We start from the raw sequence: 23,263 nt of genomic DNA, 5'->3' as shown, positions 1-23,263 counted from the left end.
CCACAAAATATAGTTCCTCACTTAATGCTTTTGGTATGGAATTAAATCAAGGAGTTTTAACTGAATATCGTTTAATTGGTATTGTAGAATCCAAATTTATTGTAAGAACTAAAACATTATGCAGAATCTTTTAAATATAGGTTAAGCCAAAAAAGTCTGCTCAAAAACTCAGGAGCGAACCTCGTTAAGTAGGACATCAGCTTCTCAGTCAATAAAAGCGACCTCGACCTAGATGTATTTATAGTTTAAGAAAACCATTTACTGCCATTCGAAAAAGGAAGATGTTATTTTTTAATTTTCTTATTCTAGGATTGGTATCCTCTCATGCAGGTAAACTGATACTAACGAATTCTGGTTAGATATATCTTACACGTTTCATCTATCATGATAATGTACCAAGAGACAAACTTCCTGTTTGTGTTTCTTAAGTCGGGTATGGTTTTCATAGAGAAATTCTTCCTTAGAAAATGCCAAATCTATTTTTAAACATTCAAAGGCATATATGTCAAATATGTCTACTTTTAAAATATATTGATTTTCTTAAAAGATATGAATTTCTTTGATATATGTTATGAAAAAGAATGCCCTAAAAGAAGTCAATTGAGCTGCATAAAAATCAAATTAAGCAATCATTTGCCTGCAAATTAAGCTTATACATTATTTTGAATATCAGATGCTGTTCAAAACTTGCATGCAGAGGATATTCATTACCGGACAAAGCGTGATTTGTCGAGAAGTAGAAGGTCAGAAATTCGCAACCTATCTCCAGACGACAGGGCATCTTGTTCTCCTGGTCAGGTAAATTAAGAATCAGAAAATCGAATTGAAATAAGAGTAACGGTAGATTTATTTGCTTTTTTGACAGTAAATATACAACGCGATCATGATAACATTGAAACACTGAAGAAGTAAGTAATCTCGCACAATTTTGTCATTTCTTTATATTGACCTATAAATAATATTATAAAGGATAGAGTGAATTGTAGTGATGAAGGTATTCAGGGTGTATAGCCTGTCTAGCCATGATATTACAAGATTGGGAATAATCAAAAAGGTGGAATGTAGGAAGACAAGTACAGCTAGTTTGATAAAGAAAATAAATTATCCAACTAATTAAAAGATAAGTTTGTACATATAGGATGTAATTTTGTTTTATTTTCAACTTGATAGGCGAAATGCAGAATGATTAGAGGAAGTTAAATAAAAGATAAAAAGAATTTTGCTGCCGATTATCGAATTATATGAAACTGTAATATTTTTTGTGTGTGTCGAATCTACCGGATGATGAGTATCGGCAGGTTCATTCACTATCGGATAATAGCTCCAGAACGCGCATGTTTATAATATTTTCAAATTGAATAAGTATTAATGACACCAGAGTTTAGTTACGGTAAATAGATTTCTGTATGTAAAGTCAACGAGAACTGAAAGCTTTCTTTGCATTAGTCAATTACATTGTAAGTGAATTAATAAAAAGCAGGTAAATTGTTGCTACAGACCGTGTTCGTCCGTCTGTCCGTCACAATTTCTTGTCTATTTCTCTTAATTTAAGAGAAAGCCAACAAAATTCTCTTTGCATGTTATTCAAGGTACTTCACGTGAAAATTTTTCTGAATAATCGATCAGAAAGATGATTTTTGGAGCAGGTCCATTTCAAATTAATTAGAAATCTGTATCCTATTTGAATTCATGTTTCATCCGGGGGTGTTTACTTCGATTCGTGCTTCGAATGCTGTATAATGCCTTTATTTTTTAAATGATTATATAGACTGAAGATTTGAGAGCCTTTGCAATATAAAGTCTTGCAATTACAAAAATTGCATAGATAATGGCACAAAAAATTGATACATTGCATGGGGGTGTTACATGTGAGCCATGTATACCAGTTGAGAAATGATGTGAAAATTTCTTAACAAGCAAGCATCATTTTTGGAGAAATGTTGCAGGATATATAGACCAACCATGCACATATATTGGATTCTGCATCTCAAAGATTAAAAAACGATTTTTATAAATATATTAAAGGTTTCAAATAAATACTTTGAAGAAACATCGCATCAGTCTTTATCTTGCTTTGTTAAAATGAAGACACGTTTTCTCTTTTTCATTTCTTCTTTCAATCAGAAATTTTAACTTGTTATATTTGTTAACGTGAAGTAAAGGCGTATTGCTTATAATGGATACATTTAAATCAACTCGATCTTTAAAGTTTGATTTCATGTCAATGCTAATGAGAATGCACAGTTACGAGGGTTTATTACCAGAAGTAATGCCACTCTCACTCGCGTTTAAAAAGAAAGCGTAAGATAAAATGCAAACCAGTTTGACTTTTATTGACATAGCATCTGTAAAAAACCCCATAAAAAACACGTTTGAATTTACGGGAATGCGTATTACATATAACTTCAGTATGTATCAGCGCATGACAAAGAGAGTTGTGCTTTAAAAGATTTGTCACGGAATCTTTCATTAGAAAAGAAATTGTACTAAAAGTAGTTGATGTTTAAGATAAAGTGCATGATGACTCCTTCCTGCCTGTCAATAGAATTGAAGTTTTATCAACCAAATTATTATCCTTAGAGCAGTTCATATTTTCGATCTTAAACATTTTGCTACGATTTCGCTAATAATTGAACTTACTTTTTATTTTCGTCTTCTGATGATGCATAGACTCTTGCTAGATTAGTTTAATCCTATCATTTATTGAAATGGCGGTATATATATCTAGATATATACAATTTAACATGCTAGAAAGGAATCAGGTTCATAAAACTCTGATTGTAAGTTAAGTAAGATATGATAATGTATGATTCCAAAAAGGTGAATATTTCAACAGTCTCATTTAAAGTAAGCAAAATCTAGCCTATAGATGAGGGGAATTTTAATCGAGATGTCTCATTCCAAGTTTACATACTAATTTTAAGTATGAATTTCTACGTTTACCTGATCAATAGAGAGCGCTCGTTGTGGATGTGACAGATCAACAGAGAATGCTTACTCCTTTGCACTTTTCGCGATTTGCATTGTTAAGATCCCTGTTTCTTATCTTTATTTTTTTACTTTGTAAGTATTATGTAAATGATTAAGATAAACAAACGTGACAAATCTCTTAAATTCAGAAAAGAATAATCTTGAAAACCCTTTAGAATCAACTAATTTGTCAGCAGCTTGCCCCTGTTTAAAAATGGGTCCGCTCAGAGCATGCATGCTTTTGAGTATCGAATTAGTTTGAAGACAAAAACCGATATGCAGGTGATTGTTCAATATTACTTCATAAATAGTCGCCTACATGACGCAGTGGTTAGAGTCACGGTTAGAGTGGTTAGAGTGCTCTAAAGTCGCGGAGTAAAGAGCTGATCCTTACGTTGCGGATTCGGATCTCCCTCACTGCTCAATGGCTTGAGTGCCGAGTATAGGTATAAAATTGCATCTCTCCACCGGCAAGTGGTGGCGTCTTCATATGAGTGAAAAATTCTCGAAAGAGACGTTAAGCAACAACAACAACAACAACAAAACTTCATAAATAGAGGAAGTTGACGTTGGAAAAGCTGAAGTCATTCAGTTTGTTATATATTTTAGCTGTTCATTTAATGTCAAGATCTAGTAAATGTAAGGTGCCTTCACATTTCTCAAACTTGAGAAACAAGTTCTTTCAATGATCCTTTACAAATATAGCTTGGTGAATTTAGGTGTATCGGCACTTAATTTTTAAGTAAACTCAACTAAAAAAGATACTTTAGACTGTAATTTTCAATTAAAAATGAAGGAAGTCAGGTATAAATATGGGAGTTTTTTTTCCATCTCAGAAAAAAATGTTTCAATATTGCCTACAGTCTCTCAGAAAACAGTTTTTCATATCTTCTTGACCTCTTCTTTAAAATGATATTAAATTGAATATAGGTATCGGGGTTACTTTTGACATGATTTCAAATTGAATTCCATGAAAATTCTTCATTTTCTACACAATTCTAGTATAGCCGTAAAGTACGGGAAAAATTAAGTTTAAATCAATTATGACATTATAATGGATCTAGCATCAAAAAGACAATCTAATCTTATTTACTATATCTTGACCTTAAGTTGAACACAATTTGCACAAGTAGGAGATTTATGATTTCCAGCATGCTTAACTTTCATTCCGCCATATTACTCTCTTTTCTTTATTTCTTGAGCCCCTATTTACCCTTTTTTTTTAACCAGACTTCAATGCTTTCCGATTTTTTCTTTTTTAGATTTCATCTGTGTACTATGAAGTACACCGAGAAAAATAACTATTGTATGCGGTTGGCATTCCAGGAGAAAAAAGGCTTTAAAAAATATGGCATTAAATGCACAGATCCGTCCAATACAAATAAACAAATATGCAAGTAAAATGTAAGAAATGAAAAGAGAAAGGCAATGTAATATAACCACTACACATTCTCCATTTGAGCACAACAATAAAATAAGAAAATCCAGGAACAATATGCTTACTTTTTATGTCGCACATGCACATTTCATGTGAGAAATGCGATCGAGGAAATTGAGGTCAGTAACACGTGCCATGCCATGTATGAATTTTATATTTCAGTTTATTTTGATAAAACTTCCTACTATTGAACTTTGTTTGTAAGATGCATTTAATAGAAATTTTGCAGTCATTCTTCAAAGCATGCATGAGATACGTGTAATTTTGCTCTGAAAATTATCCAAAACATGTATGCAATATTCACAAATGATTTTACAAGATTCCTATATGCATTATAAGATATTTTTTATAATCATGTGCTGTGATACTCACAAGGAAGTATCATTACCTGGTTTAATTTCTTTTAATTTATTCATTTTTTAATCTATTTTGCTTATAATATGTGTGGAAAGCTACGGCATTCAAAACACCATACATCTAACACGGACGGGAGGTCAACAAGTTAAAATATTCATTTTATTTTGACGTCACAAATGTTGAACGCAACGTCATTAGTGAAAATCAAAATTCATGCTCACATTGAACTGAAGCTATTGCAACGGCTCTTCCATTAACTGATAATGCAGGGATTCTGAAATATAAATCACCCTTGTAGTCAAGACAAGGAGTTAAAAATGTAAATATAAGCTAAGGCGCGTTACTTAATTTTTTTGCACACAACGTTGCAATTAGTAGACTACATCTTTCAAAAAATAATGACTCAATGCTTAATTGTCTTACCCCCTTTCTGTGTCCTCTTGAAATATAAATACAGATTTTTGACACCTAGATAGCAGTGGCCAAAATTCAATTGGTGAAACGAATACATAAGTTATACCCAGTGCTGATATTGGAGATAGGAAAATTGATATGGCGTATACCTAATTACAAGTGGTGTTCAGCTTTAACGTCCGTAGTAAAATATTCAAGTATGAAGTACATGTGAATTACTCTGTTGTGTCGTTTATTTTGAGTTCATTGGGGTATATCGAGTGCACATATGAATGAAAATAACTATTGTTAATCGATAAAATGTATGTCGATATATCGAAATATTGAATTAAAGGACAGAGCAAGGGGTTTCTTCTCATGTAGAAGTTTATGAGATATTATGATATTACGCATTAGATATAAAAAAAAACAATTATCATAATAAGTGCTGTTTTCTATTTTTGGTGAAACTGTCACAATTTGCTTAGGTTCTTTAAATAAGGCATGGTTGAAGTAAAGAACAAGGTTCACTTAGGATCTTTATAATGCCCTGTAAATTTCTGAAAAATTAAAACTGCCCAGTTTTAGTTGAAAATACACTAATAATCCCTTGGATCCTTGGTGACTGCATATCTATTAAAAATGACGTGATTTTCTCGATAGTCTATGTATTATGACGTCATAAAATATCCTCAATCCTAAAAAAAAATTCGTCAAAAATTTAAGCTATTTTTCAACATTTTGCATGGTCCCTAACCTCTGATCCAAAATGTCAAATTATATTATGAAAGAACTGTTTCAGACGATTATAACCCATGCTTTATTTTTTTTGATCGAGGAGTGGGCTCATATTTCAATTCTTTGCTGAAGGTACTCTATAGCTATTTTCTTCAAAATTCAAGAATCTTACAATTTCATAAAGCCTGCATTTCAATACCTGGACTCACACAAGAAACCTTTTTATAAGAAATGAAAGCATATGTCTCTACTATATATTGATGTTTGAAATTACTTACTGTACTTTATCTTGATGTTTGAAATGGGCTTTTGGGACTTGGTCAGTTAATTGGTATATGGGCAGTGGCATTTTATGAATTGAATGAACCCAGCTCTTTATATCTTGTTACATGCATTCATGTTCATAACACATTTGATAAACATCTTATAAAAGTTTCTTGTAGAAAACACCTTGAATGATCAATCATCTAATCAATTATTCCATGCTTATAGTCTGTTCCACCAAACAGAATAAATACAACAGAGAGACTGAGTGATCTTCGGACCGAGATGAACCGTTTGGGATTACAAGCTTATATAATACCATCAGAAGACGCACATCAGGTAAGGTTACATATATACAAGCTTATATAATACCATCAGAAGACGCACATCAGGTAAGGTTACATATATACAAGCTTATATGATATCATCAGTAGACGCAAATCAGGTAAGGTTACATTTATACAAGCTTATATAATACCATCATTAGACGCACATCAGGTAAGGTTACATTTATACAAGCTTATATGATACCATCAGTAGACGCACATCAGGTAAGGTTACATATACACAAGCTTATTTAATACCATCAGAAGACGCACATCAGGTAAGGTTACATATATACAAGCTTATATGATACCATCAGTAGACGCACATCAGGTAAGGTTACATATACACAAGCTTATTTAATACCATCAGAAGACGCACATCAGGTAAGGTTACATATATACAAGCTTATATAATACCATCAGAAGACGCACATCAGGTAAGGTTACATTTATACAAGCTTATATAAAACCATCAGTAGACGCACATCAAGTAAGGTTACATTTATACAAGCTTATATAATACCATCAGTAGACGCACATCAGGTAAGGTTACATTTATACAAGTTACTAGTATATCACATGATCAAAAGACGCACATCAGGCCCCAAGAACATGAACTCAGAGCAGACTTCAAGCAAAATTTAGATTTTAAATATCTTCATTTTCATTAGGTTTCTTTATGTCGATGAAGAATCAAAGCTTCAGATCAGTATTTGAAATCACCGTCTTTTTTCTCATGTCTTTATTTGTGATGTAAATCTAAATATTTTCTACATTAGACGATTTTTACATCATATGACTTTAAATTACTTCAAAAGTGAATTTTACTGTAGTAGATGCAAAACATACAGGATATACTGGATTTGGCGTAATTGAAAAATCGTCTTTTTTTCTCTAACGAACTGTGTTGTACATTTGTAGAGTGAATACACTTCTCCATATGATAAAAGAAGAAAATTTATATCTGGTCTTTCAGGCTCTGCTGGTAAGTTTTGAGCAATGAAGGGCTTTAACTTATGGCTTCAGTTCGTCACTTCATTGAAAATGTCAATGTAGAGATCAATATAATCGTCCTTTTTGTATATATAAGAATTCTTTAAAAGGTTTTTGTGGCACATTTGTATATTTCTATTTCTAAGTTCAATGTACATATATATGTTCACATGTTATATTATCATAACAATATTGTATGTCGTTCTTTTATGAATGAAAAATGTATTGAGATATGTCAGGGTTTTGAAAGGATGAAAGATAACAAACAGTGATAATTCTCAAATGTCCTTTTAAGCAATACAAGTTATGAGCAGAGCCAACTCTGAAAACAGGTGGGATCAGGTGCCATGGAGGATAAAGCATCCCCTGTCGAACTTTCACTCCCCGCTGTATGCTCTTTGTGATTCTCGACTAAACAGAAAATCCGTAGATAATTGAGTGTGAAAATAATCACCTAACAATTTATGTGAAAAAACCCTGTCAACATTAGACCTAACAACAGATTGTATTTGCAAGCAAGGTCATTTTATCGACCATAGAATTTCGAAATGTTAACGTTAAAGGAGCTTGTATCGTTGTATTATCAACGTATTGGTCAATAGCCTGTATCGATTTAAAAATTGTTCGTACGTAGAACAAGGCCTTGCTTAATATAAGACATAGACTCCATATGCAGTTAACAGTGGTATATCTCAACATAAGTAAGGGAAAAGCTGAAGTCATCATAGTTGTCAGTTTGCCATCAATGTCTTTCTCCAAAAAATCCAAATATGAAATTGATGTGTCAGACTCTGTGGTGTTTTCATTTCTAGCTCAATGGAAACACCGTAGAAATGGAACATCTTAATTTTGCCAGCATAATGGAAAATTATATCAACATGCATCCGAGCTAATTATGGCAATATACCATATTATATGTAAATTTAATTTGCATATGAGGGAAGGGGGCAGGAACATTCTGCCAAAGTTATCTTTCCATAGTATAAATTTTGTTTTTGATTTTTTGAAAGTAAAATTATTTTTGACAAGGTTATGCAATTGTGACAAAGATGCAGGCAGCCCTGTGGACGGATGCACGTTACTTTCTTCAAGCAGAAGATGAGATGGATTGTAATTGGATTCTTATGAAGTGGGGTTAGTAAATCATGCATTTTAATGATTGTTTGTGCGTGAGGATGTGTGTATGTGTGTGTGTGTGTGTGTGTGTGTGAGAGAGAGAGAGAGAGAGAAAGAGAGAGAGAGAGATTAAATCTTGCCGATAAAAGAATACTGAATCATCAAGTTTTTCATTTTGTCTTGGGAAAATGAAATGGAAATTTGATTATTTTTTAATCAGTGCATGTTTCGTAAGCACATTGTTGAAACTTTTAAGCTAAATCTTTGCTGTCTTTCTAAATTGAATTTTTAAAGCTTCTTTCCTCTTTTAATTCTATGACAGGAGAAACAGGCGTACCTTCAGCCACAGAGTGGCTAGTATCAGTCCTTGAAAACACACCAAACGCCAAAGTTGGAGCATATCCATTTTTTCTCGGCAGCAGTATGTACAATTGTACATTTGAGAAGAGTTTGAGAAGTGTTTGTTAAAACGATGAACATTTCTTTTCAGTTCTTACTTTTCCTCTCCCCAATGGTAAAGAGAAATATTGATGTGTTGACAAAGACTATCTTTCCCTCAGATTGTCTAGCTCTCTGTATTTCTGTTCATCAAAATTCTTGAAAGAGCAAAAATTGAAGAATTCTTGCTTTGATAAATATATAAGTTCAAGATTCAGTTTTTTGGTTTTCCATGGTGCTTTCATCAAAAGATTGACTTATGCTACGCTTAATTTTAAAGGTGCAAAAAGATGCTGAAATCTTGAAGACAAGGCAAGAATGTTAAAGTCTAAATCAAACTGAATATCTTTGATTTGTTGTAAAGCATGACTTATAGGTATAATGGTCTTGATTTAAGATTTTTGCCATCAAGGTCATAATGTAATGGTCATGTGTTTGATCCTACAAGGTAGAGATACCTGCTTTTTCTTAAGGAAACAAACTCTACTCATAAAAAGATCTTTTTACTGTGTATTGCTAACTGCATTGATGCATAGTGTAACTACTTCTTTAAGAAAAGTGGGAAAGCTACGAAGAAAAACTTTCTGAGGAAAACATCACAATGACGAAGACAGATGAAGATTTAATAGACAAAATTTGGACAACAGGGCGTCCACAGGAACCGAATTCTCCCATTAACGCTCTTCCATACAAATTTTCAGGTAGGTATAACCATAGGTGCCTGGAGATGGAACTCCCAACCGCTTTTTAATGGAATCTTTTTCTGTAACACATTTACAAGGTATTACAATTGAAAAATCAAAAATATAACGCTAACCATTTAAAAAAAATATTCTCAATTCAATTATAATAAAAGATCAATGAGTATAAAGTTTTATAAAAGGTTAATTTAAAGTTAAACATTATATTTTGGATTTTTCAATTATAATACAATTTATAAAAGTTAGTTTGTAAACGTGTAATGGAAAACATTCTATTACAAATGTCGACCATTGGGTTACGAAGTGATGGGGTGGGGTGGGGGTGTCCCTTCCCCAATCACCTGTGTTATAACGAAGTGCTGGTAACAAAAAAGCATGCAATGTACTACAAAGTTACGTACAATAATAATTTTTAGTATTTAGAAAACATTATTTTTCAGAAATATATTTATGTTTTTCTAAGTGTTACAAGTGATTCGTGGTGATATTTCTGGTATAAATATGACATGTACAGTGTATATTAAATCAAACTGGGAATATTTTGCTTCAGGACGTAATTGGCAGGATAAGATCGCTGACATTTACAAGGCTATGGAGGAGAAAAAAGTAGACTCTATGATTGTATCAAGTCTGGATGAAACAGCATGTGGGTTTGTTTTGAGGATCGGACAAATTTGTTGGATTTGTCAAATCTAAATTTCGAATACAAGCAGCTACATTATAATACATTGATTTTAATTTACAAATTTTAAATACATAATTATCTTTATAACTGATATTTTCTTAAGTGACAAATTTAGGAGACACATTTTTTAGTGTTATTTTTTGCATATTTAATGGATTCCTAATATTTAGCAAACGATTTTGCTGACTCTACAGCATTTATATAAAATGCATTATAGGGTTACTGAACTTGAGAGCTGAGGACATTTTATACAGCCCATTCTTTCTCTCATATATAATTGTCGACAGAAAAAAGAACCAGATAACGTAAGGATTCTTGATTCTTTCAATATTTCTTTTTTATTCCATTTTTATTTATGGATTAAAAATGTGAAAAATGATCCTTTAAATTTGTTATTACTGTTTATACGTGTGTCCAAACTCAACAAATAAATGTCAACAGACTTGCACTTTACTTTTATGCCATTTTTTTTTTATTTTTAAAGCAATACTTTCTTAAGAAATCTCTTTGAGTAGGTTATATATAAAAGATCACATCAAGAAGCTCACACAAGCTCCGACTGATCCAGAAACAACTCAGAAATTACATGAACATCTTAACACCGGAAGTACAGGTTCTTGTAGTGGACAGACAGGATATTGTGTTGTGGTATGTGAAGATAATATCCTATTTCACACCAATTCATGTATTTTTATAATATCTTTTACCTTTTCTGAGGTATGCATCCTTTTGCTAGTTCCTTCAATGACCATGATTATGTCATTTCAATCCAAACAAAAATCATTCTTGGATATTTGGCTTGTTAAACTTAACACACTTTCCTTCTAAAATCCATATATCATTTTACTTTTAGGTATTGGAATATGAACCAATGGCATTGATAAATAAGATGAGGTCAGTGGTTACTAACAGCGAGAAAGTCTGGATTTCACCTTACTGCAGTTATGCGATATTTTCTGTCGTACCAAAGGTAATGCATTTCTAAACTAAGTCATAATTGATTGCAAAATTAACACTATGTTTTCTTAAAAAAGAAATATGGCATTTTAAAAAGAAAATCTACACATGTATGTAGTGAAGTAAAACAAATAAAGATGTATAAAATCATCTGCATCATCGTTTTTGTTAGAAAAAAGGGGGAAAAAATGTAACGCAGCCCACATTATCATCAATTCATTCTTGTGTAAGGTTAACCAAGGAGATAGTATTCGTAAGCTATATTTTTCTTTTATGTGAAACTCCATGTTTTCAAATGTTTTCAATTTAGGAAAAGCGGATACAGGAAAACACACCCGTGTCTTTACAAAAGGCAGAAAAAAATGAAGTCGAGAGGAACGGAATGATAAAATCTCACGTACGCTTTCTTCCCGAAAAATTTTATAAGATTTTCATCAAACCATTATTAAAATAACATAATTATTAATGATTTTTTTTTTTTAAAATTAATCTTCAAATGTTAAAATGAATTTTAATGTCTTTAAACAGATTCGTGACGCAGTTGCATTGATATCTTTTATTGCAAAGTTAGAGAAGGAGGTAAGGAAAATTATTCAAAGAAATTGGAAATGTTTAGAGATATTTGTTCAAACGGGATTTGAAAACAAGACTGGAATTTGAAAAATCATCTCTATGTGAAAAGGGGTATTTTCTAATGCCATCTTGAGATATATTTCCCGAATACTTTTTTCTGATTCGTAAAATGTTCGTTTTTTCGAACAAAATCCTCTGTTTTTTGTTTTTTGTTTGCTCAAAGAGCACTGAATTGAATTCTTTATATTATAGCGTCACATATTCGAGGGAAATCATAGTAAAGCTTAAATGGCTTTAATTATTCGAAGTGATTAATCTTTAGGCGTTATCAGGTCAGTAAAAGAATCTTAGTTTCTTTCAAAAGACGCAGATGAAGGTTTGTGAAGCCTCATTTTGTCGCCCTTTGCATATTGTCGCCGGTGAAAGTATATAACTACCCTCACAACACCATTACAACGTCAACGTCTTGGTGTCATTTATATGAGGACAATTTTCATTTTGTATGTAACTCTGTTTTGCAAAAATCAGAGACCTGTGAAAGGGTATATGTTTTGTTTGTTTGTTAGAGAATTTAAAGTAAAGGACTGTAAATTTAGACCTGTTATCAGCACTTACGGCCTTTGAGCAGTGAGGGATCCTTTTCGTGTCAGCACCTACTGCGACACGGTACCTTGATTTATATGGTTTTATCCGAAAGACAGGTCTCCGTGACACACAGTGGATTCGAACCCGGAACTTAAGGATCAGCATCGTACTCCGCTACTCTAGAGCAAACGCCCTAAGCACTGTGCCACGCAGGTGACGACAGGGTATAAGTAACATTAAGATAGGTAGGTTCAACGGGTAATGAGAATTACATGAAAATATGGATTAAGTAGAGGTTCTTCTTCCCCTATCTCAATAAAAAAAGATTTATATTTTCTGTCTTCTCTTTTTACAATTCATTCCGGAACGATGATTTATTTTTAATGAAAACCTTATCACATTTTTCAGCCGTAATACGGGTTATAATTTGGGTATGTTTGTTTAAAAGTCTAGTTTATGATGTGGGTGAATCAAAAAATAATGACCATCAAATTGAAATTTTTTGATACAATTCAACTACCCATAACATATTTTTCACTTAAATCATTATATTGTACATACATTCAAGTTAAATTTCCTGAAGTTGCAATAGAATAGACAATTGCATAAAAAAGTTTCAGGATTTTTATTAGTAAAACTTTATTTGAAAAAAGGAAACATCACTACATCCTAAAAGACTTTATAAAATACATAATCAGAAGAAATTATGGTTTCTTATGCTTCAAAATGGTATCAAGGATATAAATGATTAGATCTAAACTTTGATTGAGTTTCTTCTCTTGTATATGTGGAAAAACATGTTATTTTTCATTGTTATTTTTACATTATTTTTTTTAATTCTGGGTTGAAAAGCTTTTACATGAAAGAAATATGTAACAATAGAATTCCTTAAAATCATTTTTTAGTCCATTTAAGTCAATTCTTTAAATCTAAGTCAAAAAAGAATTTTGATATACAGTTTTCTTACAAAAAATACTAGATTTTGAATTGACCCTATGTTGCATTATTGTGTTGCACTACTGACATCTGATATGTATTTTATTTAACATTGTTTTAAAATTTATAACACACAATAACCCATCGTTAGTTTGTAAATCAGTTTGTCATTTTGATATTTTTTTTTATCATTTATGGCAAGTTTTTCATATTTTCAAGACTTCAAAACATGTTTATTTGCAATGTGTAATATATAATGATCTTTTTGAATAATTTAGTACTAAATTGTTGAAGTTTTTGTCATTGAAATCCTTCTACTTTTCAATTTTATCAATTCAGGTGTGTGTTTATCTTTTCTTTGATTTTTTGTATGAATGTAAAAAATAAACACTCTGAGAAATTGTTATAAAATTCAAGTAATTCAACCTCAACTTCACTGAAACAACAGAACAAGTTATGATGTAATATTCCCATCACAATTCTTCTTTAAAGACTCCCATGCTCTTGATCAGGAGTGCAACAAATATGTTAGAATTATTGCTGATCAAATATGAATAAACATAAAGAAAAAATTGATGAGTAGGATGTTTCTGGTTGACCTCAGTTGCTTACAGTGTTTGTCCTGCGATAAAAAGAAATATACTATAAAATATATTTTATCTTTTAAATATATATTTTAGCTAGTTTTTTTTTTTTTTTTTTTTTTTTTTTTTTTTTTTACATAAATAGGGAATAATTCAAGATATAAAGCCAAGTTTAAATATTTTCATGTGTCTTAATTATGACGATTAATATTGCACAATTTCATTACCACTTGATGTTGCCAACACTTAATGATTTTTTAAGCGCTAAGCACAGCGCAAAGCGCTTACTGGCATTTTAATACTACTTCCGTTCGCGATCCAGCGCCACTGCAAGTAAGATAACGCCACTGACTCTTCTAAAAATATGCAACTGGAAATCCCCGACTCTCTTTCGGCTATTTTGGTCAAGTACTGCGTAACGCGCAGTTCTAATTATAGATATCAATAAGAGAGATAGAGAGTACGAAATCCGCTCCTAGTGGATGAGGGCGGGTCTTATCTCTTTACATTGTAGTTCATTTAAAAATTATGTAGGCACATACCACTTGTGTAACATATAGCTAACAGTTACTATAGTATTAATTCGAAAAAGTTATGAAAAAACATCTTTGGTGCAAATACATTGTATTCTAAAAAAGGCTCATAATAGGTCATGTAATGCAGTGATTGAATACGTACATATTTTTCATATTTGAATACATGCATATTTTTAAAACTCAGAAAATTGATTTACAGTGTACTTACGTTCTATATAATTTATATCCATATTAACTAATATTTCTTCTTCTAGACCCTCATTTCAGGCAATGTAACTAAAAACATGTCTTTTTATTATCATCCTTGCTCAATGTACAGCGCTATCAATGATGTTGAATTTCGCATCTCAGTACCAATTAATAACAGACTGGAATGCAGTCATGGACTGTCTATACTCGTGTTGTAATCTATACGTGTAACACAGAAAAAAATATTATGAAATATGGGGAGATAGTATTCGAGCTCAAACGTCCATTAAACCTTACAAAATAGGAGCATATCAAACACGGACCTCTAAAATTATGTAAAAAATTCGCAAGGAAAGGCAGTTTGCGACCACAACTTGGTCAAACAAAAGTTGCTACAGTCTACATGTGAAGCCCAATACTTTAAATATTGTCAGAAAAGTCTTTATTTCCAACATAAACCATTATTATTTATTTCACAGATCTTCAAAAAATATTGAATTTTCAAAATTCACAAAAAGGTATTGCACTCCCGACATTTTTAGCATCATTTGTGGACGTAACTTTTTTGTGAATTGAGATATCGATGAGAAATTTGACTGGTGTTTAGACGCTATCCAAAGACATATGCTGATACCTAGAGATTTATTCCCATTACCTGCATTATAAGTACAGTTTGATAAATATGAATTTGGTCCCTTTTTTAAAATTCACCCATATCGTTAATTAGGTAATTGTATAAAATATCCATACTGTATTTTGGAATCATTGAATGAGAGGAAATTTGATGATTTAAGAATATTTAGATAATTGCAGTGACTTGCATTTCCTCTAAACAGTATTTAATTATTATCATTGATTATTTTGTTAAGGTTAAAGAAGGGAAGAAGTGGACAGAGTTGTCAGCGGCTGAAGATCTAGCCAAATTCAGGGGGTGAGAAAACAATAAAGAAGATCTTGTATAATTTGACGTCAACAAAAGAAGTATTCTCAGATAAACCAACTAACCACATATATTGTTTATGTCACTGAAGGAGGTGTTTACATCAAAACACTTCAATACACTTATAGACTAAGAGGACGAGAGGAGGTCAGCGACATATTACAGATAAAACGCTCTAATCACTAATGAACAATGTTTTTAAACTTGTTTAAAATTGTGTCATGTAGAGATATATTTGTACATATCGAGTTTATCTAGATCATTTTCAGCCTCTGTTACCTGTCATATTTCCCCAGGAAATATTCAAAAAACAACGAAGCCAACAGAAATAACTGCTGTTTACTTACACTGAGAAAAACTATATAACTAATGTATTTAATCACTTTATCTTGGAATAATATTATGTTAAGAGAAGTTTTTTCATTTGTAAATTTTGTCATCATCTGTAGATTTTCGTGTATTCTTTCTCACATCGCAGATCACTTAAGAACTGTTCAGTGTGCAGTGGTTAGAGCTTCCTTAACATACTTACCGACATACCTTGCATTTGTAAGATGATCTTCATGTTCCAAAAAAGTGATGTGTGATTTTACTAGTGAATTATAACATGCGCAAATAATCTATTTATATCTAAAACCATAGGAGGCAACAGTACAATCGCGGTCTGAGTTTTGATACGATATCCTCTAGTGGATCCAATGGCGCAGTGATTCACTACACTCCGTCTAACCTCACAGACAAAGAAATAACAACAACAGAGATGTATCTACTGGATTCTGGAGGGCAGTATCTGTAAGTATACCAAGACCAACTCAAAAACATCAAGGTCTTGAAATACATAACTACTACCCATTCAAATTTGAAAAAAAAAAGTCAATTCTAATCTCTTGAATTTAATTATAGAAAAAAATATGCAGTCAAATTTACTTTACATCTTTGAAAACGGATAAAGGAAGAATAATGAAAATACCGCAAAATAAGAAGTATGTGTGATTTTTCCTAAATTCATTTCATGTGGCAGAGATGGAACTACGGATGTCACAAGAACATTTCATTTTGGAACCCCAACAGACTTTCAAAAGGTAATCAAAATTTGATAATGCATTTTATTATGAAAAGTTGTAAAATCTACTCATTCTTGGTCAAACATTTCAATGACTATATATTGTTGCTCTTTTGAAAACCCATGGAAGTCAGTTTTCTTACAAATGATTAATGTTACAAAAATGTAGGTTACGAGAAATACCTTTAACAAAACTTATTAAAATAATCATAATCCCGGTGGCTGGAAACAAAATTGTTCTCTAAGATACAGGTATTGTCCATAGGCATTTTTGGTGAGAGAATGGACGGACAAATGATAGACAAAGTTTCCTCTCTATGTATAACCATGGTACAGTCTTTATACTGAAAGTAAATTGAAAAGTTTGAAAAAGAAGTAATTAAAATAACATTGATTTAGCTTATTCTAACCGACAGGAATGCTACACTCGTGTGTTGATGGGGTCGGTAGATCTTGCTAGAGTAAAGATCCTGAAAAGTAGTATCGGACCTCATGGTAAGAATTATTTTATATAAATTTCTGATAAATGATATATATATTAAAAGAGTTATTAAACTAACTGCTCATTTTGTGCCATCTCTAACTGTAATACGTTGAATTGCTTTCACTTGGTACAACTTCAAACAAAATTATGAAATGTGTGTTAAATGCAAAACCAAAACTCTGATTTCAATTAATGATCAGTTTGAATAATGTCATTTTCATTTCTCCAAGGTCAGGAACTTGACATTCTGGCTCGTCGTCCTCTATGGGATGTTGGACTTCATTATAAACATGGGTCTGGGCATGGGATAGGGATGTATCTAGGTGTTCATGAATGTAAGTGTTGTTGTTTCTGTAAAAGTGACATTTAAGAAATAACAATCTATTTTTTCAATGGTATAATAGGGTAAATATACTCTGGGGTATGTAGCAATTTGCATTTATGATCAATCCCATTATACAAAGATCCCACGTGCTCGGATGTATATACATGTATAGCCGCATAAACCCAAACTCTAGGTTTATCAAGCCCTCGTAATCTAATATTTGGGGGCATGTAGTTTTTGCCCTGTCCGTCCGTCCGTCTGTCTGTTTTATCTGTTTGTCCGCAAAAACTTTAACCTTGCCAATAACTTTTGATTGGTTGCAGCTATGGCTTTCATATTTCACATATGTATTTCTTGTGACAAGACCTTTTTGGTTACCATCAATTTTTACCTTTTAACCTTGACCTAGGAGTTTTACCTAGTTTTGCTTCACATGTGTATTCCTTGTGACAAGACCTTCTTTGGATACCAACAACTTTGACCCTTTGACCTTGGATTTTGAATTACTTTTATACAAATTAAACCTTGGACATAACTTTTGAAAGGTTGGTGCTAGGGCTTTCATATTTCACATGTGTTTTTTATGAAAAGGCCTTTCCTTGGGCACCATTAATTTTTACCATTTGACCTTGACCATGACGTTTAACTTACTTTTACCATCCCATATCTTTTCAATGGTTGGTGATAGGGCTTTCACATTTCAAGCGTATATTCCTTTCTTTGGGTACCAACATTTCTTGATCTCTTAACTTGGAGTTTGACTTGCATTTGAGAAAGTTTAACATTCGCTGTTAGCCGCTATACGAGGGCATCAGTGTTTTACAAACACATCTCGTTTTTACAATTTTAGTTTTATTATACCCCCGCTCCGAAGGAGAGGGGGGTATACTGTTTTACGCTTGTGTGTCCGTAGCAAATTTTGGTCGCAGTTTTCTCAGCAACTACTCATTGCAGATGCTTGAAATTTTAGCACACTCTTTGTTTAAGCATGCCATATGGTGGGATTCATTTTTGTATGAATCTGATGTCAACTTCTTGTTGATCCGTTCGTCTGTCCGTACCATACATAACACAAATTTTAGTCGCAGTTTTCTCAGCAACTACTCATCACAGATGCTTGAAATTTTAGCACAACCTTTGTTTCGACATGCCATTTAGTGGGATTCATTTTTGTACGAATCTGATGTCAACTTCCTGTTTATCCGTGCATCTGTCCTTACAATACATAACAAATTTTGGTCACAGTTTTCTCAGTCACTACTAATCGCAGATGCTTGAAATTTTAGCACAACCTTTGTTTAGACATGCCATATGGTGGGATTCATTTTTGTACGAATCTGATGTCAACTTCCTGTTTATCCGTGCATCTGTCCTTACAATACATAACAAATTTTAGTCGTAGTTTTCTCAGCAACTACTCATCGCAGATGCTTGAAATTTTAGCACACTCTTTGTTTATGCATGTCATATAGTGGGAATCATTTTTGTACGAATCCGATGTCAACTTCCTGTTGATCCGTGCGACGTGTGTCTGTCCGTACCATACATTAAAATTTGGTTGGTAGTTTTCTCAGCAACTACTCATCGCAAATTCTTGAAATTTTAACACACTTTTTGTTTAGGCATGCTTTTTGCTGCGATTCATTTTTTTGTACAAATCCGGTGTCAATTTCCTGATTATCACTGTTTCTGTCCGTAACTGAACTCATATGGAGAAATGGTGTTCATTCTGCCCATTTGCATATCTGAACTATAATGGCGGCCGATTTCATAAAGGTTTATATAGAGAAAGTACAAAATACCGCAAATTTTTATATTCTAACTATTTCGGATAAAGTTCTTCCGCCGATGGTTTGATTCTTATTAATTTCTTTTACCGGAAATGACAAGATTGTTGATACTAAAATGAAAGTTGCGACCGCCTTTTTGATTTGAAAATTCGAAGCGAGAGTATATTGTTTTAATGAAGGAAAGCGTACAGAATTGACGTTTTTATCATTTTTGATGATGAAATGTAAGTGTTTATTGCAAGTAGACAGAGTTCTTCCGCCGATTAAGAAGTGCAGGAGAGAGCCCATTTTTATAAATTACATGTGATTTACATTTCATAAGGAGTTACGACCGCCTTTTTAATTTGAAAACGGCAATTTCTTGCATCAGTGTGACCTACTTAATAACAGAAAAAACGGTACCCTGAGTGGTCAGCAGTTAATCGCACAAAATTCTACCCAAAAAACTATGACGGAGGCTTGAAGAAAAAAAAAAACAAAACGAGACAGGCTTGCAGGTTTTAACATAAAAAATTAAAGAAATGGAATTTCGGGTATATGCAGTATCTTATGAATATTAATGAGAAATAAATCACGTGGAAGCAATCTCATGAATAAATTGCACACCATTTCTCCATATGTTGTCTATTCACATCAGAGCGGGGGTATTATTAGTGAGTACTGGCTCACAAACTTCTTGTTTTTACTATTTTAAACTGTAAGAGAAACGTGTCAACATTGATCCAAAATACCATGTCACGGTGTTCACGTATGACGACGCAAAGCTTGAATGGGCTTATGAAGCCTTATAGGATTTGTTACTCTCTTAACGTCAGTAAAAAAATATTCTTCGGTAATTTAATATTTTCAAAATTTCGATATTTTTATTGTTAACCAAAGATAAACCTTTTCTAGTGAGATTGCAGTCATATAAGTACAACTCTGTCCTTGATAAAGTTATGACACGAATAAAAAATGTAAAGAAATGTCAAAACTTATTAATTATAACCTTTAGGAAAATTAATTAGAAGCCATCCTATATCCATGCAAAGGTCATGTTTGATTTTTTAAACTTTCGGACAATTGAATATCAGTTTTCTTTCAGATCCTCCATCTATAGGCATGACCGGAAGGAGCATCTCCTCCCATGATGCACCCATCAAAGAGGGACAATTCTTTTCTGATGGTATTTACAATCTTCCTCTCAAATTTGACAAGGATCCGAAACATATATTTTAATCGTAAGTTTCAAATAAAAGGAAATTGGATATACAAATATCATATTTCAAATATCACAATTCTAAATATAGAGCCTGGTTATTATGAAGACGGTAGCTTTGGTGTACGTATAGAGAGCATACTGATGGTAAAGAAAGTGGAACTGAAGGTTTGTATTTTAAGGTTCAATAGAATACAAAGTAAGGTGTAGTATAGAAAAATGATATTTAGAAATATTACATGAATAATCAATTTAATCTTACAATTTATTACTTGCAGACAAAGAATAATAATTGAAACAAAATATAAAATAAAGATTTCCATAATTTATAAAAATTGCAGTTATAACAACTGAACTGAATGAAATTTTGATGACAATTTAGAAATAATTTTTCTCCCTCTCGCTTCTAGCATTTGAATGAAACGTACTGAAGGAATTTGTTGTTATGAAAGCGAAATTCTGTAAAAATGTTGCGACTATAAAGATTATTTGGGACAAATGGACATTTTCAGAGTTTTGAGAAAAAAACACGTCGAACATATAGTTGATAGATACATATATTACCTTTTATCATACAGTATAAGTTTTCGGATTCTGAATTCCTTGAATTCGAAACTATCACTTTGGTACCATTTGAACCAAACCTCATCGAGTATGACATGCTTTCCAGAGATCAGGTAAAAACCAGTATGTTATGTTTTTCATTAATGTAATTTTTGGAACTTTTCTTTAAATATACTCCGACTGTTACTCTGCTGTGACTCTTTTGTTTCCCTTATCGAAATGGTCCGCAATGAACTTTTCATCATAGAGCATTATTTTAATGAGTGAACATAATTTCATATAATTAGTAGTGATATTATTAATTACTGTAGATCACAAAAATTTTTACATCACGTTATTTTCGTTATCAGGCTTTTAAAGCAAAAAAAAAAAAAAAAAAAAAAAAAAAAAAAAAAAAAAAAAAAAATATATATATATATATATATATATATATATATATATATATATATATATATATATATATATATATATAAATTACGAATTCTGATTATTGCTGTATTTATTATCTTACAAAGCAAAATTTATAGGAGGCGGCCTTGCGTAATTATGCGAAAATAACAAAAGTAATGTACAGTAATTATCCAAAGAAATTGTTTTACTTCACGCATTGCAAAAATTTACCTTTGTGATCTCGGAACTGATTAAATGTGGAGTTGTTTATTTAAAATCGATGTTAACGCGTAAAATAAGAAAGGAAAATTTATGTTCAAATCTTGCAAGATATCTTTTTAAGTCTTCATATGTTTAGAATATTTAAAATGTCTCTGAATCTAAGATAAAGTGTTTGCGTTTCTCGCAAATTGTTGCACCTAAAACGACAACTAACACGTAATTACAACATTTAGGAGAATTCCTTAAGTACAAATACTTCACCGAGGAAATTTTGAAATGTAAAACTCATTTCACATACTTACTGTATAAATTGCATCATTTTCAAAACAAATAGAAATTATAAGCTACAGTATATAAGCCTAGATATGATATGATTGTTTATGTAAGCATGACATGCGATCTTGTGACGAGTTTTTTTTATTTTGCAAAATTAAAATTTTTGGACTCCGTTTATTTTTAAATTGTTTCAGTGAAAAAAAGACATCATAATGAAATAAATCATTATTACCTTTTTCAGATTGATTGGATTAATTCTTTCCACGAAAAAGTACAGAAAACTATCGGTCCTATTTTGATGAATAGTGACAGAGAAGCTTATGATTGGCTAGAGAGAAGGACAAAGTCAATAACTCGTCAAACTAGCACTTCTTCCGGTGTGAATATTTCAGCTTCTTCTTTTCTTCTCATGATATCAGCCGTTCTTGTGTGTATATCTCAAGTTCCTGTTTCTGAATTTGTCTGATGTATAAAATTATATGGTATGTTTAAATACAGATGGAAATGTACCAGAAGCTTGGAAAAATCAGCAGTTATGTACTTGCATGTTTTTTTTATGGTGTTTATTTTTATTCTATGGCAGAACAAAGTATACATTTCTAAATGCATTCAAACAATAGATTTACAACATTGTCATCTGTTTTTTTTTCATGAAAGTTTGAATCAAAATTTGAATTTGATAAGAAATTCTTCTAAAGTAAACCTTACTGGTAGAGGATATAATCATGGTAAGAATGGAGAACATTTCAAGTAATAATTCAATATTTTTAACTTAACTAACCCATTTATCTCTTAGTTTAGTTCACCGGTTATAATAATTTTAAGTTTGCACATACAAATGTCGTATAACATATAATGGTTAGATTAAGTGCGTGTGTTAAACTCCTCGTTAAAATAATATACAATAAGGTATAGAGGGAGGAAGTGAGGAATTGAAAATCTAAAATTTACACATACACAGGTGTCCACAGATATACATTCGATACTTTTAAAATATTTTCCATCCAGAATTTTTTCCCCCCAAAAGATAACCGTTATTGATAGCTTCATAGAACTCACGCTGTATTTCAAGAAAATAAACAAGATGTGGGCCTAGCTTTGTACAAAATTTTATTTTAAGTATAGGACAAAAATATATATTTCAGCATATATTTTCTAGGAAAAGAAAATGTTAAATTACAAGTATCTAAATTACATTACATATGAAAACCATTGGGAATGTTGGGAAAACA

The 23,263-nt window shown here is 31.9% G+C and overlaps 1 protein-coding gene across 1 annotated transcript; it reads left to right on the top strand.

Moving 5' to 3' along the window:
* Positions 1 to 241: 241 nt before the first annotated feature.
* Positions 242 to 22,667, top strand: LOC133185282 (xaa-Pro aminopeptidase ApepP-like). The gene is made up of 22 exons (XM_061320397.1): positions 242 to 330; positions 674 to 798; positions 6,389 to 6,499; positions 7,408 to 7,471; positions 8,509 to 8,613; positions 8,918 to 9,016; positions 9,588 to 9,734; positions 10,285 to 10,380; positions 10,637 to 10,724; positions 10,935 to 11,067; positions 11,273 to 11,389; positions 11,687 to 11,773; positions 11,905 to 11,955; positions 15,649 to 15,710; positions 16,362 to 16,511; positions 16,741 to 16,801; positions 17,199 to 17,277; positions 17,497 to 17,601; positions 20,466 to 20,546; positions 20,671 to 20,747; positions 21,158 to 21,256; positions 22,273 to 22,667. Exons 1-22 carry the CDS (start codon positions 282 to 284, stop codon positions 22,495 to 22,497), a joined length of 2,211 nt encoding a protein of 736 aa, XP_061176381.1. The 5' UTR covers positions 242 to 281; the 3' UTR covers positions 22,498 to 22,667.
* Positions 22,668 to 23,263: the final 596 nt, after the last annotated feature.

The sequence above is a fragment of the Saccostrea echinata genome, unplaced genomic scaffold, assembly GCF_033153115.1.
Source record: "Saccostrea echinata isolate AGI-Se365-2 ecotype Australia unplaced genomic scaffold, CSIRO_AGI_Sech_v1 ptg000012l, whole genome shotgun sequence".
Classification (NCBI taxonomy): domain Eukaryota; kingdom Metazoa; phylum Mollusca; class Bivalvia; order Ostreida; family Ostreidae; genus Saccostrea; species Saccostrea echinata.
Note: the sequence above shows the minus strand (reverse complement) of the source record. Positions and strands in the feature narration are given on the sequence as shown.

Excerpts from the sequence above, each read along its gene's own strand:
- LOC133185282 (XM_061320397.1), top strand. The coding sequence starts at position 282 with ATGTTATTTTTTAATTTTCTTATTCTAGGATTGGTATCCTCTCATGCA. Across the intron at positions 11,068-11,272 it reads AGACAGGATATTGTGTTGTG|GTATTGGAATATGAACCAAT; the intron begins GTATGTGAAGAT and ends TTTTACTTTTAG. Across the intron at positions 17,602-20,465 it reads GTATCTAGGTGTTCATGAAT|ATCCTCCATCTATAGGCATG; the intron begins GTAAGTGTTGTT and ends GTTTTCTTTCAG.